This window comes from Syngnathus scovelli, chromosome 3, assembly GCF_024217435.2.
Source record: "Syngnathus scovelli strain Florida chromosome 3, RoL_Ssco_1.2, whole genome shotgun sequence".
NCBI lineage: Eukaryota > Metazoa > Chordata > Actinopteri > Syngnathiformes > Syngnathidae > Syngnathus > Syngnathus scovelli.
Window position 1 is genome coordinate 12,706,984 of NC_090849.1, and position 19,166 is coordinate 12,726,149.

Here is a 19,166-nt window from a genome sequence, read left to right on the forward strand (position 1 = left end):
CAGCAGAGGATAAAAGCAGACGTCAGGACGCAGCCCCTCCTTCACTGAAATGAATGAATGGAGGTACTATTGAGGCCGGATGGTCAGCCCACAGTGGAAAATATGACGAGCCAGCAGCAGGTAAGAGAAAGAGGCGTCTACAGAGGACAGGCTTTATGAGAGGGATGTGAAGCTCAAACAAATTCTGTGTCCTCGTAAATGTTAAATGACTGTATGACAGTATTTTCACGTTCCAAAGGTTATAGCTGCTCTTAAAACTGACGAAGTGCACTATCACAACAGGTGAGGCAACAAGAAATAAAGTCGGCCTAAAGTTTTGCTGGAAGTGACTATTACTCGACTTTTTTTTTGGTGACTATTTAAGAATTCATGAGCCCCCAAGGCACATTTTCATACGGAAGTTGTTTTAGTAACTTATTTGTATTTAATTAGCCTGAGGTATTCTCATTTAGAAAAAATATCCTACAACTTCACACTGTAGTTGGAATCCCTTTTGCCGATTCATATAGTCACTTAAAAAAAAAAACTTTATGTTAATTCAATCAGTGCAGTGCTAGTGTTTGCACCATTAAGCACCATCAAGTGCTCCTTAGCTGTGAAAATGACAACAGGTCCATATTATTTGAATGCAGGCAATAGAGTAATATAGCAGCAATACATATCAGTGGTAATCAGTAAATACGTATATGCAACTCCTCAATGTGTCCATGTAGATTAAAAACATCCAAACCTTTTTCTTTTTATCTCAACTGAAGCTTCAGTGGAGAAACACAAATGCCAGCAGAGCCGGTTCGAGTAGCTCTTTCCTCCTCATTCAAATATTGGAAAAGGACCACAAAGTGGAAGTCCCCTCGATGAAAGATAAATGCCATGTTGAAAGTGTGAAGGTCACTTCTAAAAGCTTGAATTTTTGTCAGAACTGAAGGAAAATGCCAGACAGTCATGCGGGAGAGCTCGCTCATTAAATAAAAATTATAAATGTAACACCCTGTGAGTTTCTACTGTAACCGCGTTCTTTTCAGTTCCACTTCCCCAAGAGTGCACACTCAAGTGCCTTTAATGGTAATTCACACAAGCAGGTCTTGTATACGTGTCACCAGGTCCCTACGCTATTAAGAAGGCACACGTCTATATATAACATAGCAAAATGTGTTTTACATAAAGAAGAGCTTAGCTTGGGATGCACCGATACCGCTTTTGTCAGTCAAGTTTTTGTCTAGCTCTAACATTTGAGAGCTTTTGTTAAATCCTAAAATTTGACAGTTTGGCAATAACGAGTACTGATACTTGAAAACGCCATTATGTCTTGCAAACAGGATGAAAATGTGTTCTATTTAAATCAAATGTAACTGAAAAACACAACATTTCTTGAAAATAGCATGTGTTTTACTTAAATATTCCACATTTTTGAGGGCCAACTTGATATATAACTTACTAAATAAAGCATTCCAATACAGGTTTATTTCCTTTCTAATTTGTTGTACGATACTGTACAGAATATTTTTTTTACAGTCTATCTGATTGTAGGTCACTGAACTGTTTACGGAACTGCTTGTGTAAACATAATGACGACTTCAGTAGACCACAAGCCAGCATTTATTATATGTAATCAGAAATCAGAAATCCTTTATTGTCAGTAGATTATAAATTATGTAGCAATGAACAAAATACAATGATACTTTAATTGTCAAAATCGAATTAATCGGCAAATAATTGGTTATCAAAGTAACTGACAACTGCTTTAATAATCAAGTGATTGTTGAGAGTAATTTTTAACTTCAGAATCTTCCAAATCCTCTGTCAGCCTCTCAACAGCAATTATTCATTATTTGTATTATTTCATGAAAAGAAACAAATTATCTTTTGAGTTTCATCAAAACAAACATTGGCTTTTACTATGGAAAATAATAACCGCACGAGTAACTGAAAAAAAGTTTCAAAAAGTTAAACTCTTATTGAAAGTTATTTTGAGCACGTTGCATGGTAAAGTGAAAAAGTGTCGAGAATATGATCATCTAATAACTATTCTGGACCATAGACGGAACACAACTCACCACAGTGCGCCCACGGAGTGGCTTGGTTGACAGGCCTCGCAAAACTTTTAAGCTTGGCGGTCATCACCGCAACTCACGGGGCGGACTGGTTATTATTCATTTTGTGGAACTAAATTTACAGTTGCCTCAAAGTGTTGTCATTCATGGCTTATATGAGTCCTCCCAGTAAGTTACATATACAGTGTCAGGCTGGTGATGTGGTATCGGTGTGGACAGGATCAGAGAACTTTTATGACACCATTTATTGATATCATCCCTGGTTACAACATCATGCAAGAGTGAAACTAATGTTTTCTGGTCATTTTAGTGTTTGTACAAGCTTTGATGACATGCCGAGAGGACTCTCCTGGCAATATAGTATGGTTTTGTTGCAGTCTGAAACAGAGCCGAAACAGTCAAATTAATACTATTCAAATAAAATGAATTAAAACATCAAATTCTCAGCAGTTAACTTCATTACAGCTCTATCTTGTTGCAGTTACAAAGAACAAAGAGAAAGTTTCCACTGAAGACGGTGAAATATTTATATCTGCTAAATGTAAGAGGACCTTGTTCTATTTCAGTCGGCCGGCTGAACTGTCATTCAACAATATTTAACTGACACACATTCAGGCACTTGCATGCAACGAAGCACTTTTAGACCACATCACGAGGTGTTGCTGAGCTCGTTTAAGACTCCTTCAATCCAAACCCCAGATGAGGACGCAGACCTGTTCATGAAGCATTCCGACTTTAACAGCAGTTGCAGTGAACACTGATTGATTTATGCTGGCCCAGTGACATAATGGAAGAGTTCAATAATTCTCGTATAATTACATGCAGATGACGCAAAATGCGCTGCCAACCGGTGAGCAATCAAGGGCTGCAGTGCTTCGGGAGTTATCGGTGGTACGAAGCATGAAAACACACGGAAGATCAGATCCAGCAATCATGGGAATTCCAGGTTTTGTAGATCAGTTGCTCAACACACGCAGGCACCCACATACACATTTTCTATTGCTTATTCTGTTTGTGGTTATTGTTGAGCTGGAGCCACAAGGGTGTTACACCTTGAATTGTTCACCAGTAGTTACGTTTTAAAAGATTCAATCAAATTAAAAAGCAGTCATATTATAATAGTAACACAGCTTATTCACGACAAAAAAGATTGTTCAAAACTACTCATTGCAAAACGATATTTGACTGGCTATGAGATGTGGTTGAAGTGGTAGTGGTTGATTTTGTGCAAACAGATTTCATGATGTTGATGCTGGACCTAGAAACTGTCGACACTAAAAATATACATCTACCCTCTAATGAAAGCAATTTGCAGAAAAGTCCATTATAACAGAGTTTCAAACTGTGAGGCTGCAGACTGGTATAAGGCTAAATATAATTTGGCCATACAGAGACCGAAAAAAAAAACTATCTATCTAAATGATCTATATGCAGGCCAAGGAGGAGAGTCCCGCAAATGCTCAAATGGTCAGTCTGGGCCATCCGGTGGTGGGCACCGGCCATTTTGTTAGAGTCTGAGAGAAGTCCTATTTTGAAAAGTAGGCTCACGGGTTTTCTGCAGCATGTTGCACAGACGGAATTTTCATCAGAATACCATTTTTAAACTAGTGGGAGCACATATAACATACTACTGTAAAGAAAATTTGGGAGTTGACTTCCGCTTTAAGATAGTTACACTGCGCATGGGTATTAGTCAGGGAAAACAAAACCTTCAGTGTTTCCTCGCTACGTTTTAACATCGAGCCGTCACAGGTCACGCACAAACGCACACTTGCATAAACCGTCACAAATGAGGCCAGCTCAAGCTAGTTCAGCACAGGTTGACCTGCATTGTGACTCAACTATTGACTTTTGATGACCCGGCAGTTTCACACATGCTTGCCAACAATGTCAATTTTGGGTCTAAATGACTACAAATCCGAGGCAAAGACAAAGGGAAATGAGAGTTCCTATTTTCTTCCAACAACTTCTGTTTTAGGCCCAAAGTTCACCTCTGGCCTATATGGTTTCAATAACAAAATCACTTACTAAGACAAACCGTTCCAATTGACAGAATCCATCGGCAGCATGGTGGTTCATTATAGCTTTTTAATGTACTATTAACAAATTAATCTCTTTTTGGCTAGGACAATAGAATGACAATGCAGAAAATGTTCCAATTTGTTTTTCTCTGGCTTTGACAGGATAATCAGCCGCTACAACTCGACAAACGTATAGATGTAATACATATAGATGTTACGCAAAGTGCATGCATGCTGAGCAACTTGGATCCTGATTATCTCAGTCAAGCTACTGTATAGTGATCGAGCCTTGGCAGCAACTACACACGTGTGCTCCATTTGCCAAATGCTCCAAATGCAGTAAAAGGGGAGAGAACACGCCCCCTCATCCTACTAAAAAGTCAGCAGTATTCAAACTGGATTCAAACTGTGTTCTTCTGACATTGTTTTAACATGACAAGCCAACATCTCAGCCCCTTTTGCATTGCCCTCCAAAGCCTACTTTTTTTTTTTTTTTACAGGGATCTGTGAAGTTTAACACCAAAGACTCACAATTATAGCTTTGTTGCGTTGAAAGCAACTGTCACAGCCCTGTACGAATTGTATACATCACACCAGAAGCTGGTACTGACGTCGTGTAATGATTTGTTTGTAGGAGGTCTCGTAGCTGTGTAATATACATACAGGCAGTGATCGGGATCATTTTTTCATTCCCTAGTCCATAGGTGTCAAACTCAAGGCCGAGGGGCCAGATACGGCCAGCCACGTCATTTTATGTGGCCCACAAAGACAAATTTTGCATCGACTTTGTGTCATTACTAAAATTACAAATTGTCTTCAATTTTAAAAAATAGAGACATTGCTAGCAATTTTTATTACCATTCGCCTTTTTAAAATTTTTGAAAAAATTTACTTGTCTCTGATTTCACAACTAGTTATTCATCAGTTTGTTATGTAGTCTATACTGTATGTATATAGAAGACAGTCATAATGGCCCTCCAAGCAAAACTATAACTATAATGCGGCCCACGACAAAAATTTGTTTGACACCCCTGCTCTAGTCCCTCATAACTACATTATGATTTTTATATTTAGTAATGAACTACGTATATACAGTAGTTCAGTCATGAGTGAAATGAAAAACTGTTTTTGTACGGCACTTGTGAGTGCCAATCGTGACATCATTGCTGTCAAATAATTACAACATACCGGATCAACATCAGCTGGGCATTAAGTAATAAATGTTGATCAAAGGCTTTATTATATTTTAATTCCATATTTTCCCAATTAACTTGTTCAACCATGGGATGTTCCAAACAGATGTTTAATGAGCATTCCTCAATGTTCTCAGTCTTTTTTTAAAAGTTTTTTTGGAATGTGTTGCAGCCATACAATTCTAAGTTAATGATTATTTGCCAAAAAATGTTTAACAATTTAAACATTACAGGTCCTGTCTTTGTTGTGTATTTAATTAAATATAGGTTAAATATGATTAGCCCAATCATTTTATTGTGTGTTATTTATTTATTTTATTCAACACAACATCCCAACTTCATTGGAATTGTGTTTTGCACTAATATTAGATTGCGCAGGTGCACCCACCATTGAGGAAAGCTAGTGAACATGCAGAGTGACAGATGGCGAGTCCAAAATTTTACAGCCAAGATGAACTTCTAAATGTTTCCGGCAGAATCATCAAAAGTATGAGAAATTGTTTTAGAAACCCAGAGGGAAGGATTGACTATAACTAAGTGAAGCTTTGCAACTCATTTCAAAGAGACCTCAACGCTGCGCTCCAGTTACAGTGGAGGGAGTGGTGAGGAGTTAAAAATAGGCCTCAGTGATTATCAGTCACCACTTACTCAGGCAATGCGGAGAGCAGATTGTAAATGAACACACTGAAGTACTTGAATAGTGGTCCTTGTCGCCGGCTCACACGTGGTGAATGTAAAGCAGTAAGACTCCGAACAGCGTGTGGATACACATCATGCTAAGCACCTGCATGCAGTGCAGATAAGGACAACGGTTGAATATGTTCTGCTTTAGTAAACACCTCAAGGTTCTTATGGTCCAATCCATGAACAAAACACAAGACAACTTAGAGACTTTTGCTCTTTGCTGGGCTGAAGTTGAAGAGCTGTAATGATGTTTGACAGATGACACAAGAGCTAAAGGGACGACGGAAGGCAGATTTTAATGCCGCTCTTTTCAACTTTAAAGATTAAAACGGCAGCTTGAATTTCCTCTGCAACACTATGAACTCGTAGCAATTCTCTTGACAAAGCTTGTGTTGCAGTAGTTAAACACACTATATCACATCATCAACATTGTATAGGAAGCCATCTTGAAGAAAATGTGGCTAATGTTCCGAGAAGAAACATCTGTCAGCTGCTGTTGATGCCACAGAAAATGAACCGCAGCTTTAAAATTATGAATTGTACCAGTAAAACAATTGAGTCACACGTGTTAAACTGCCACATGGTGCAACTGGAAGTTAAATCCTTAAATAGCAACTGTGGGCTGCAGTGTTACAGTTGAGTTGACTGTCAGGCTTTGAGACACACACGATTCTTACATTACTCTATCCAATCGATTTAGTAATATACGCTCAACAAAATGTTGTTGTTTTTTTGCTGCAATGACCTTTGCTCGCTATATTCTGACAAGCCAACCATAACATTTCTCTGGAGTTGGGTCAGCAAAGTCACATTATAGCTAATTGTCTCATCACTTTGTATTAATTTTAAAGTGAAGTTTACTCAGTTGCAGTCTTGCTTGGTTGTATTCTACTGTCTAACAGAAATGTTGCTGAGAAAAGTAAATTCGGTTTCTTTCCAGTGAAGTATTTAATTATGCAAGAAGCCGTGTGAATGCAGGAAATTATGACTGTGGAAACAATGTTTGTATGTATTCAAACAAAATGAAATTTGAATAATTCAGACAAGTTCTATTTGTTTCATCAATGTTTTGTTTCTGCTTGAATATGCACATTATTAGAACCAGTAGAGCTAACATGTTCCATGCGTGCATCTCCTCTTTTCTGTAACCATGATAAATTATGCATCATAAAGAATTTACACACCTCAGACTGCTGTGACAGACACATTTGCTAAGGTCGACATGATAAAACCCGACAACAGGCAGATGCTTTGATTTATATCTGTCATGGGTAGGTGGGAAGCAGCATGGGAATGTACAAACATGTTTTTTTGGATGAAATTGCAATTTCCACGTAATTTCAACAATTGCTCGAGCTCTGCTCAACTAGGAAGCAATGGGTTCCAATTAAAAAACGTGATCGGTTGACCCACCTTGGCCTGAATCAAGTAATCGGGGTAAATTGAAGAAAGTGCATCGAATATGAAGCGCAGTTACGCCTGCTTATTACCCTTTCCTAAAAAGTAAACAAAACGATGAAGGCATACAATCATATCAAGAAAGGACTGATCATCACACATTGTGACTTCTTTAACAGGAGACAATCAAAATCAGCATCAACATGCAAAATAAAATCTAGGCAAACAGGCAAAAAGAAAACAAAAAGTTTCCAGCGACCAGAAGTGCAGTCTGTGTATAGTGAAAATGTATGTAAAAATATCTCATTTAAAAGACAGAGAAGGTGCTGAATAGACAAGTACCACCTTCCAGCTGTCACCACACCTCAACCGCATACCATGACACTTGGAAGTGTATGCAGCTGCTGTCACATTCCCACCACCCCATCCATCTGAGGTTGTTTTGTTTTTTTCCTGCCTTCCATAGACACAACAACAACAACAAGCCATCCTCCATCACTGCCTGTGGGTGAGCTGACATTTTGGCACTTTTTCGTGCTAACGAAAATGTGATATTTGAGCAATTCAGTTGGCACCCCTATGGGTCTCGACTTAACTTCGAGACAGCTGTGGTGCCCTACAGCCAACACCACCCTCAGCAATTGTTTTTGGTTGAGATTCGCAGAGACAGGTGACATTTCTTGACCATCAGCAATTTGTCAAGTCAGCTCAACTGCCATTAGAAAATATTAAATTGAACAATTCCCATCATGGACATATGTGATGGCCATTATCATAAGCCTTTAAGCCCTCATATTTACAATCATAAAATCTTACTTATTATGTGTGACTTTTGATTTGTTTTTATTTAAGCCTTGCTCTAAGATTTATAGTTTAATGCCTTTTAGGACTTGTAAAAGATCCATGGGAACCCTGGAAAATCACACTGAAGTTTCCATCATCAACAATGACTGTCTTATGATTTATACAACTCATACATCTTAGAAAAGCCACAAACACTTCAGTCTCTACCATGCAGAACCAACTGAGGTCTCTGAATGCATAGCATCACTAATATCATCCCGCACACATTCTTAAGGTGAGCATCTCGATTCCCGACATGCATCACATTAGTGTGAGAAAGGATTTACTCAGAAACATTGTCAGATAAGCACCCTGAATCTTATCACAAAGTGGGCTAAATCATGCAAGGCATACTAAACCCACAGGCATGCATGAGAGGCAACAAAGTGCATGCCACATGCTTAAATTAAAGCACAACCAAAACCTTATGCCTGAGGGAAAAAACGTGACATGAAAATTATTCTTGCGTTCTTAAGCGTTTAAGTCAACTCTATGGAAGAACATGAAGGGATGTTGGCAGACACAAATCAGAGGAACAGAAGGGGCAGAGTGGAAAATTAGTGCAGAGCTGTGTAATAAAGATCAATAAATCAGGTTGTCGGATATTCACCGTTCCCAGCAAGACAGGTTTTCCCATGACTTACTATCATGCTGATGGCGTAATGTGAAAATGTCAATCATGTCTCCTGCATTATTAATGTCAAAAGATGAGCCAAGTTGCAGTAGCTCTGTCGGAAGCAGTATTGGCCAGATAAATTCATGACTATAATATGCTAGGGTTTAGCGAGCAACTTTTTGCAGTACAATTGAATTTCTGGCTGTGTAGCAATATATATATATATGTATATAAAACATATTTAACAAGGCTTTAATTATTGTTATTTAGAAATGGCAAGATTAGTCTGAAACGACCACAAAACTAAAAGGTTTGGTCAGCAATGCCTACTCATTTCCATTTAAAATACAATCCACATCAAAAAGTATCAAAGACCAAGCCGACCTGCCCTTTTGATCACTGTCCATATTATTATTTTCTCTCTGAGAGAATTTCTTCTTGCTCTCACCTACTGCCTCACTCTTGGTGAAAAATTGTGGTAGGAGGGGAAGTAGGGTGGAGACAGACCATAGAGGGAGAGGGTGGAAGACTAAATGATTCCCACATGCTGACCAAGAAGACACTTTCCAGGTGGCCCCAGTCTATGAACTTTCTGGGGCGGAAAGTACCTCGCTGGACTTTCCCTTTGGAGAAGGTACAAATACAATGATACAAAGAGTAAGAAACAAACACTTAACAAATTTTGTAATGTGAATATAAAATATCAATGCCCCATCATTAAAGATAAAAACATGTTTCTTTTGGCTTCCCTTTTATTTCTCTGTTTATTTTAGGCCTAATTTGGTTTGATCTGATTTTGAAAACTGTCACATTTTCCGTTCTTATGGCCCTGTGCAACCTTTTGAGCACATGTTCATGAAAACAAGTACACACTTGTATTCATCATAAACTCACAATGCATTGCAATTTTATTTTATGATTTTAAAATATTAATATCTTATTCATTTCCTACCCCAATGAATATATTCCTGACCTTTCAGGTGCAATTCTGGGCTTTGCTTGAATATTTTTCCCATAATGAGAGAAAAAACATTGCTCACATTGAGAACTACAATTCAATACATTATCAGTAACATTAATGTAAAAACCAAGAAATCAGGAAAATCATCCAGTGCCCCAAAAATATGACACAAGTGTTGTTGCTGTGGCAACCCAAGACAGGACAAGCAGAAAGTCACCCCAACAACATAATATGTTCCATTCATATTTGTGACTGACCTAACTGGAAAGGTCACAAACGCATTTTAATTTCCTCCGAGACAATTTACTCTAATAAACTTTTAATTTTGGTTGGGACAATAATCAAGAATTCAGCTGCTGGTTGTTGATCAAGTGCACCAATATCGTTATTCTGCTGTGATTGCACCACAGCTTTACTAGCAGTTGAGCCCAGCCTCAGGATAAATTTCTGCGGTCTAACTTTGCCTTTGCACGAGAGATAACTAGTCCCTTATGTGTATGACATCATCCTGCTCATCTAGTATAAAGGCCTGAGAAATAAACATTACTAAGGCAACAATAACGTTAAGACTACACCATTAACACTTTTGCAGTAGGCAATTCTGTGACCTTTGTTAGAATTATGACTCATTGATAGAAAGTGCTTCATACACACACACACAGATCCACAAGACACGACATGGACATACCTTGTCTTTGGGTTGTTGGATGATGTCACTGCACCTCATTCAAAAATCAGCACAAATTCAACAATGTCAAATTCACATGCTGCCTCTTTAATATATACACACATATATATATATATATATATATATATATATATATATATATATATATATATATATATATATATATATATATATATATATATATATATATTGAAACCAGCGATTTCACATTGTTGTCAAACAACAATTCAGATTTGACAACAATGTGAAATCACTGGTTTCAACATCAGTGATCACTGATCTTGACCAACTACAAGACTGCACCATACGCACTCATTGGTATAGAGGGTCAGGCACAATAGTATTATTATCATTGCATGAACCGTGTGTGTGTGTGCCAGTACCTACATGCATGAATATTTCCTGTCATATTTATTTAGATTATGCAAAGTGGTGGTTATCGACTGCAAAAGCAACAAGTCCCTCTGGTTTTCCAACTTTATGCAAGTCTTACATAAAAGCACCCAGTGTGTGTTCCCGAGTTTAACTGAATCGACAAATTCTTCCTCCCTATTAACGTCGTAAATTCACAGCACACCTTCATCACATGTCACAACTGCCATGTAATATGAGCAACACTTAAAAATGGACAATTAAATCTGACTGAGACAAACCCAACGCTCAATTAAACATCTTTTTACTTCCAGCCAAATACAAAGGGCTCTACAGTCAACAACGTCACATGAGAGGATGTGAACCGCTATAATGGACATTAATACTTCAAAGTCAAGGCTTTTTAATCACAATCTTGTTTACCCAATGTTTTGATGTAAAGATGACAGCAAGTCAGCAAGTACTGTATATAAGCACAAACAGGATACAGATTAGAATCAATGTCCTAAACTACTTTGTCACAGATTTCTTCAACAAATGCGCAAGCAAAATGTCATCACAAAAGACATCTAGTATTCCCTCAAGTGAGTAAGTGCATTGTATTTGTTACACATACACATAGTGGATTCTTAAAATGAATGAACATGGAAAATTGAAAAAATTCTACACACCGTTCCTTTAATTATTATTTCATAAATATATTTCGGGTGTTGGATTATTTACAATGAATGAGTCATTATACTCAGAAACAGTAACTATGTGGGTTGATCTTCATACAGCAACTGACTTTTTTGATTATATTTTTAAAGATAATTTTTCAATAGAAAAATATATTGGGGGTGAAAAAATAGAGCAATCCATTAGTGCTGAAACATGAGTATGCGTTGGTCCACTGTAGAAGTGGAGACATACATATAATGGTTTATTATTAATAGAGGGGACACTCAGAGTGAAAGCTGCCAGATGCCCATCCTTGCTCTACAATGAGCAGTAACGTGTGTGATTTTTTTTGGTTTTTACTGCTGATGATCGTTAAAAGAAGCGTGACTCTGTTTTAAAGGTACAGCAGATATCCAAATAAGTGTTAGTGAAATATTTTATTGTAAACAGCGGTTTAAACTACAGAAATCCCCAAAAAACGGTGCAATGCTAAGAAGCGGATCAGAACCCAGGAAAAGATTAATATGAACAAAATCACTTTAAATGGCAACAATATTGATCCCACCTATTTCTGCCACTCTGCAGTCGATCAACTACCATACCAGACATTGGTAAAGATTAAAACTCTTCAAGAGTTTCAGTGGCAAACAATGCATTCTGTAGGATCTGAATGAAGTGTGACTGAATGGATGTACTATGAAAAGGAGGAAACAGATGTGGAAGCTGAAGATTAGATTCCTGTCAGGCCTGCTCATACAAAGCTCTGCTCGCAGGGTGGAGGATTGACTGGTACAGCATGCCAACACTCACTACTGCTCTCATAATTCACAGAGTGCAAGAAGTGCTGAACAAAGGTTATTTCTAAATGACGAATTTATAGCTCTCATTCGTCTAACCTTGTGTGCCCTTAAATGTGGCCTATTCAACTTGCAAACAAATAATAATGGCATTTCTTTTTCTAGTTGGTTATTGACCAGGTGGAATCACCAAGTGTAGCAATAAGTAACACATTTAGCAAGTTTTCTACCATGGAATACAATCCTGTGATACAGTCGATGCAGATAAAGCCTAGATAACGTTATCCCAATTCATTGACATTTTTCATGCATTGCTGTAGCATTTTATATATATATATATATAGGACATGGACTAGTTTGGATGTGTCCTGCTCCCCAGGGTGTTCCATTCTGCTCAAATCAATCCTCTAGGCCTTTAACTACAAAATGAAGGAGCAACCGAGTAAAGTCTTAATCCTCAACCTTGAACCATCTGCTGTGGGATGAACCTTTATGGACACTAAGTGACCTGCAAAATTCTGATACTGATTTAAAATGACTAATAAAAAGTGTTTCCTTTTTTCCCCAATTATTTCCTATCCAAATAAAAATCACAGCACATTCAACCCAAATGAGCTTGCAAATGAGGCCATTTGTCTATGCAAAGGCAGCAAACCACTTAGACTTTTAAAGCTGCAGTCCAAAGCTACCTGCATAAGTCACAAACACCATATGTTTGCCTCGGTCTTAAGCACTGACGACTGCCAAAACAGCAGAGGTACACATCAAGTGTGTTCTGTTTTTTTCTGCATCCAACAAACAACAGTTAACAGTTTCAATTTTCAAGCACACAAACAATGACTCATAGCGTCCCACTCGAGATTTGTGAACTTCTATGAGTGAAAAATCCAGTAGGGAAATGCAGTAGTAAATCATCTCCCAATGCATGCACTGGATGGGGAGAAATCCCAATAAACCATTTAATTTGTGATCATATATATAATGGGGAAGGCTGGATAACATCTCCTCAAAGTTTAAGTTTGCGTGTCTTCAGTGGGTTTACTAGTTGAGCCAACACGCCACAGCCGAGATAGATCTAACATCCATCCATCGAGTTTCTGAACCACTTAGCGAGAGTGGGTTGAGATATTAGAAACACACTGCAGTGGACAATAAACGCTGACAATGCCGATCCTAATTTAACAATATTTTGTATGCAAAATAGCGAAAGAAGTGTGCAGATGGTGTGTGTGTGTGTGGGGGGGGGGGGGGGGGGGTCTCAAATGTGATAGTGAGGCAGAGAGGTTAAAATTTCAACGGGCTTTTCCATCCTTGATCTATACTGACTAAAAAACTGGAAGCCTAAATTACTAAAACCTCATTCCAAATGCAGTAAACCCATTCGTTATATTTAACATTGGCTGGCGATGTGAGGAGGATTCAAACACCGTCAGTGACTATGGTAACCATTCGAAATACGTGGATTTAACGTGGTGAACCGAACCAACCCAACCATTTCAACTCAAGAAAAAAAATAATGCTTTTTTTTTTTTTTTTTTTTTTTTGAAGGAAGTGAGTTGGTGACGCCTAACGAGAGCATATGGAACACAGGTTTGATGGCTGCACTCTTCAACTTGCAAAGGTTTCATTCACAGCAAGTTTGTCTTCTACATCCAATACTAAGGCTGACTGGAGGCTTTTGCAACCCAACCTCAAAAGCGCAATGCTATTCCCCACTGTGACAGATACACTCCACTGAATTATTTCCGCCCTGGTGATTGTAATCCACCCGTGCAAACCTCAACAAATATACATACACGAAAAGATAAAGTGGGACTTACGTGAAAACGAAAAATAAAGTAGTCGATCCCACAAGGAGAGTGGCAGCTGTGGACACCGGGATGTATTTGGTGGGTTTAAATCTCTTTGCAGCGCTGGTGGGCATTCTGTAATGTCCACATTCCTTAATTGTTTATCCCGGGTGCAATAGCATGTGGAGAAAAAATGATCCAGGGTCGCCTTTTGGGTGGGATCATAGGTACGGGCAGTCCGGTCCTTGCTAACGCTGAAGCTGCATAGACCCTTGCAGTCAGGAACAGATCCGTGACTGAAAACCTGGAAATCCCACCCTTCCAATCCAACCCACTGGTGAGGTCACTGGACCGCTAGAAAAGGTGGAGCCTCCACGCAAGTGTCCTCGTGAACCAGACGGCGCTGTAGCCTGCATTCCGAGAGAGAAATGGAGAAAACGGATTAGTTTGATGCAGCTAAACCAAACTCAGTTCATTACCCAATGTCCTTTTGCAACAGATTAGTTCATTATTTACTCATTCAATGAAACAGGACGTATTGAGAAATACCGGGAAACAACGACGTTTTTACCCCCCTTGTTTTCCTTGATCGTGCGTTTTTCGTTTGATTTTAGAGGAAATGCGGGTCACTAGTATTCCTAAATCTAAATCATTCTCATATACACTCGCTGCTGTTTCCACCAGAAAGCCGAGCAATCAGAGCTATGCTGTCATTCTGTTCGTGGTATGGATAAGACCGCCATCAAGTGACCGATTAAAATACTACTATACTAAATTGTGTGACAGTAAACGCAGTTATTTCTGCACCAAAATTGCATACACATTTTGGATGACAATAATTCACAATTATATAAAGTTTCCAAATTTATCTCATCCTTCTACATTTCACGACCCATTAAATAAATTCAATCGATTTTAGAATGCAATAGCAAGGTGAATATTGAAGTAGATGTTTTGCATTAGCGAGAAATAGGGGAGTTTCCTTTTTTTTTTCACAGTGCAATGTCTGCAGTAAGAAGTCAATAAACTTCGGTCGTTCAACGGAATTGATTTGACCCAAATCGGCTGCCGTACAACGTAAAAACCAACCTGCTAAAGCTTAGCTTTTTGCCGGCTGCTGTATTTTTAGTTTCTGTGGAACGGCTGTCGCCTGGGTGATATTGACGTGTCGGGTGTCTTCGGCTAGCTAATATTTGCTATTTTACCTAGAAAATTGTCCTTTAGTCGTAAGGAAACGTTGTTAACGAGACACAAGTTCAGTTTAGCTAATTTGCTAGCAATTGATAGCATCTTGGCTAACTAGTGACAGGATGTCTTACAGGAAAACTTTCAAACTGATTTGTGGTTTCGCCGGAGGTTCTGCTGCTCTGGTACTGGCGGCTGCCGCTGCCGACTCTCGTGGCTATTTCGGAGAGAGAAGAACCGAGGCAGACGGTCGCTGGTCAAAACTGTCCGTTCTTCAAGCCGCGCAACCGGCGTGGACTGTCCCGAACATCACGCCAGTCCCGACTCAACACGCGTGGGACGTCAACTGGGACAAGTAAGATCGTGTCGTTGTACTGTTCATTACTGGGGCTGAGCCATTTTGTAAGTGGTCTTGAATTTATAGTGAGCTGTGGAGAAATCCTTCTAGTAGTCCGTAAGAGTGACAGGCAACGTTGTCCAAATTGTGTTAGATTCCAGAAAAATAGTTTTGTTTAGAGTTTGTAATTGAGATTTTCATTCCTGACAAAAGACCTGAAACCTTTGACACTCTTCGTACTTTATCGCTATATAGTGTGCACTCAACGTAACCCACAATATATCTTGAAAAGTAGTGTAAAATAATGTCACTGGAAAAATCTAATACATCCCATGATGCTGCTAGATTTTGTACCAGTTCTGTTTCTTAGGTGTGCTCTGAAGCATGTATTTACAGACATTTTCTTCTGAAGGGTATTTTTAACAACTCGCCAATAAAAGTGGGTCGCGGCTTAACAATAGGAAAAACTAGGTGTCAGTGTCACAATTTAAGTCACTGATTGAAATAACCATACGAGACAAAGCCCCTGATCCAAGTTCACCACTATTTTTCAGGAGAGAACCTTCTACGCTGTCCAATGGCAAGAAGAAGGAGAGTGCAACCGAGGATCCCAGCTCAGAGCAGGACAACGGCAAACCAAAAGCCACACGCAACATCCTCCTCATCAGACATTCCCAGTACAACCTAAGCGGGAGCAGTGACAAAGAGCGATTCCTCACTCCTTTGGGTCTGCTTCATGTTATTTGGATCAAAACACATTACATTAATATCACAAGCCAGGGAACCTGCCAGGGGGCAAAAAGTGATGATTCCAACGGCCCGTGATTGAGTGGTACAAAAAATGGAGAAGCAATTGCAATCACTTGCGAACACTAACATTTTCTAATTAAATCAATTGTGTTATTATTTAGAAAATTAATACTTCTGAAACAGGCACATGTGTACAATTGGCAAGATGGTGGTTCTAGAGGACAGTTTTTGGACACCCCTGCTCTCAAGTGAGCATTTGATTAGATTGTTGTATCTGGGTTGTAGTAGTTCACATGACTCCTTTACATGATGTTCAGAGACATCGACATGCTTAACAAATGGTTCTTCCTTGTTTTCTACCTCAAGTCAGCTGATGTGATGTCTGCCGCTTTTCTTTTCCAATGTTTGTCTCCTCAGGTCGAGAGCAGGCAGAGTTGACAGGTCAACGTCTGTCAGCGTTGGGATTGAAATACGATGTTCTGATCCACTCCAGCATGACTAGAGCCACAGAAACGGCGCACATCATCAGCAAACACCTTCCAGGTAGTGGAGACGCGTCATGAGGTTTTCTGCGCATGCTCATTACGACCACCTTTTTTGATTGCGTTTTGGCAAACGGGTTGTGTTTTATCCGCCCGACGTTTCCTGTGTTTTAGGTGTGGAGCTGCGGAGTTGTGACTTGCTCCGAGAGGGCGCACCCATCGAGCCAGTTCCACCTGTCACTCATTGGAAGCCTGATGCTGTGGTGAGAGAAGCCCCCTTCCTTGGTCTTTGTTCGCTTTCAGTGCTCATCAGGTCAAATACTTGCAAACAGGAAGCTTGAATAAAGGACACTCTTGCCATCCTGGCGTCACAGTGACTTTCAACCTCTCTGCCATCCTCTAGCAGTACCACGAAGATGGCGCACGTATCGAGGCAGCCTTCCGCCGCTACATCCACAGAGCAGAACCGAAGCAGAAGGAGGACAGCTACGAGATCATAGTGTGTCATGCCAATGTCATACGCTATTTTGTCTGCAGGTTTGTGTCATTTGCTGCAGCCAGCTTAGATGTTACAAGTATTACAATAAGAATCTTGTTACGCTGTCTAATTAGGTTTATTATTATTATCATCATTATCATTATTATCCATGTTATAATTATTATTATAATTATTATTTTGCACTTTAAGCACACACTAGTAAATATGAGCAAAATACTTTATGGCTTTGCTTTTTGTACTGAGATTGCAGTCTGCCAACATGTTATCTTACCAACTGTTAGCATGTTAGCCTTTAAATTAATAATTGAAATGCTTCCTGACCACAGGGCAATGTGTAAAATCCTTATCAATACGCCTCAGCACTTTCTCTACTCTGGTTGCCATGTTGCTAAATGTTAGTATAGAAACCGTTAGCTTATTAGTGTACGAGTTCATCTCTTTCCAAAAAGTATCTTGACAGGGCAAAATGTAAAAACCTTCCTTATTGTTCTTAACAATTTAAAACCGCTCAAAGATATTTTACATACAAAACATAATAGTAAAGGAGTAAGTGTGTAGGAGGGCGGACCCGACCTTGGAAGCTAGGGCAAGTTCCAAAATATAGTATATGTAAAAACATGGCGATATTTAATTAAAAAGTTCAGAGAGGGTCAGATAAAGATAATAGTGCATTTACAGGTTCATCCTGAAATCTCACCCAAAGGTTGAGTATCCCTAACTTTAGCGAGCAGTGTATATTTAATAACTATGTAACAGATCTTGTTTGGCAGTGCAGTTGTAGTGTATATCGTCTTGTGTACTTTAAAGATTAAGTCTATTCTTGTTTGTTAGTAAAGGTGTCATCCTCTGTTCTCAGGGCCCTGCAGTTTCCACCTGAGGGCTGGTTACGCATGGGATTGAACAACGGCAGCATCACGTGGCTTACCATTCGCCCCAGTGGCCGGGTGGCCCTCCGAACTCTAGGAGATGCGGGATTCATGCCCCCGGACAAACTAACACGAACCTGATTGGCCAATGCGGCGCACTTCCGGGACCGGAGTCAGGATGACGGGCTGGTCACAGGGTTGACGCTCAGTTTTCTCCTTAAGTGTCTTTCTTCTGACGTTCAAGTGTTGTTGTTAAACTGCCGCCATATGTGATTGAGGCACTGTTAGTAACGCCAACAGAATGTAATTTGTTTTTTATACGAGAGCAATTCCAAACCAAAAAGTTGTGTCGCTGTAAGCATTGGAATTGAATTGGGTAGTTTTATTGTCACTGTTAGCAGAGCAAACATTAGTTAACAACTTTTTTGGTGTTAAAACATAAGGAGTTAAATCAATCAATAAATATTACATTTAAATGTGGTACAGTGATACATTGAAGCTCAAACAAGCCCAGAGGTTGTTCACCAAAGTCTTCAGTTGTGGTTTCAGCATATCATGCGAGCCACCGAAGTTCACCTCAGTTGACTAGACTGACATGTTCACTTAATTGTACTGGTGCAAGCGTGTGCGTTGCTACACCTTTTTTCTTCAATAAATAATGAAAAAAATAAACTACTTATGTAGAACCTGCTTCCATTCCTTGTCAGAAGAGGATGCAAATTCCCCATCCAAACACCATTCTGTGATTTCAATAGAAAACCATTTCAGGTCACATTTTGCACATACCGTACCAGAAACAAACACTACTTGCATTTTACCCTCTTGCATTTTTTTGACATTATTTTTAAGATAACAGAGAAAGGAAGACAGTATACTGAGTGAAAGTTAGTGAGAAGTAACATACTCTGAACTACAAATGATCAGCTCATCAGCAAGCTCTGAAGCCTAATAACCATTCTGATCAGTTGAATCA

At 39.2% G+C, this 19,166-nt stretch overlaps 2 protein-coding genes across 3 annotated transcripts in view; one reads left to right on the forward strand and one right to left on the reverse strand.

Annotated features, from left to right (window-relative positions):
- zdhhc8b (zinc finger DHHC-type palmitoyltransferase 8b) overlaps nt 1-14,739 on the reverse strand; it is a 38,083-nt gene extending 23,344 nt beyond the window's left edge. The window contains exon 1 of the mRNA XM_049762903.2: nt 14,105-14,739. Coding sequence (XP_049618860.1) covers nt 14,105-14,208 — 104 coding nt within the window. The 5' untranslated portion in view covers nt 14,209-14,739. The remainder of the gene's footprint in view (nt 1-14,104) is intronic.
- A 379-nt stretch (nt 14,740-15,118) lies between these two features.
- pgam5 (PGAM family member 5, serine/threonine protein phosphatase, mitochondrial) lies at nt 15,119-18,879 on the forward strand. 2 transcript variants are annotated; one of them, XM_049762935.2, is made up of 6 exons: nt 15,119-15,614; nt 16,151-16,323; nt 16,764-16,889; nt 17,003-17,091; nt 17,235-17,365; nt 18,184-18,879. In XM_049762935.2, exons 1-6 carry the CDS (start codon nt 15,385-15,387, stop codon nt 18,332-18,334), a joined length of 900 nt encoding a protein of 299 aa, XP_049618892.1. In that variant the 5' UTR covers nt 15,119-15,384; the 3' UTR covers nt 18,335-18,879. The 2 variants fall into 2 exon arrangements, with proteins under 2 accessions (XP_049618892.1, XP_049618891.1); XM_049762934.2 differs by having other exon boundaries at nt 15,120-15,614; nt 17,232-17,365.
- The last annotated feature ends 287 nt before the right edge of the window (nt 18,880-19,166 follow it).

Excerpts from the sequence above, each read along its gene's own strand:
- pgam5 (XM_049762934.2), top strand. The coding sequence starts at position 15,385 with ATGTCTTACAGGAAAACTTTCAAACTGATTTGTGGTTTCGCCGGAGGT. Across the intron at positions 16,324-16,763 it reads GCGATTCCTCACTCCTTTGG|GTCGAGAGCAGGCAGAGTTG; the intron begins GTCTGCTTCATG and ends TTGTCTCCTCAG. Across the intron at positions 17,092-17,231 it reads ATTGGAAGCCTGATGCTGTG|CAGTACCACGAAGATGGCGC; the intron begins GTGAGAGAAGCC and ends GCCATCCTCTAG.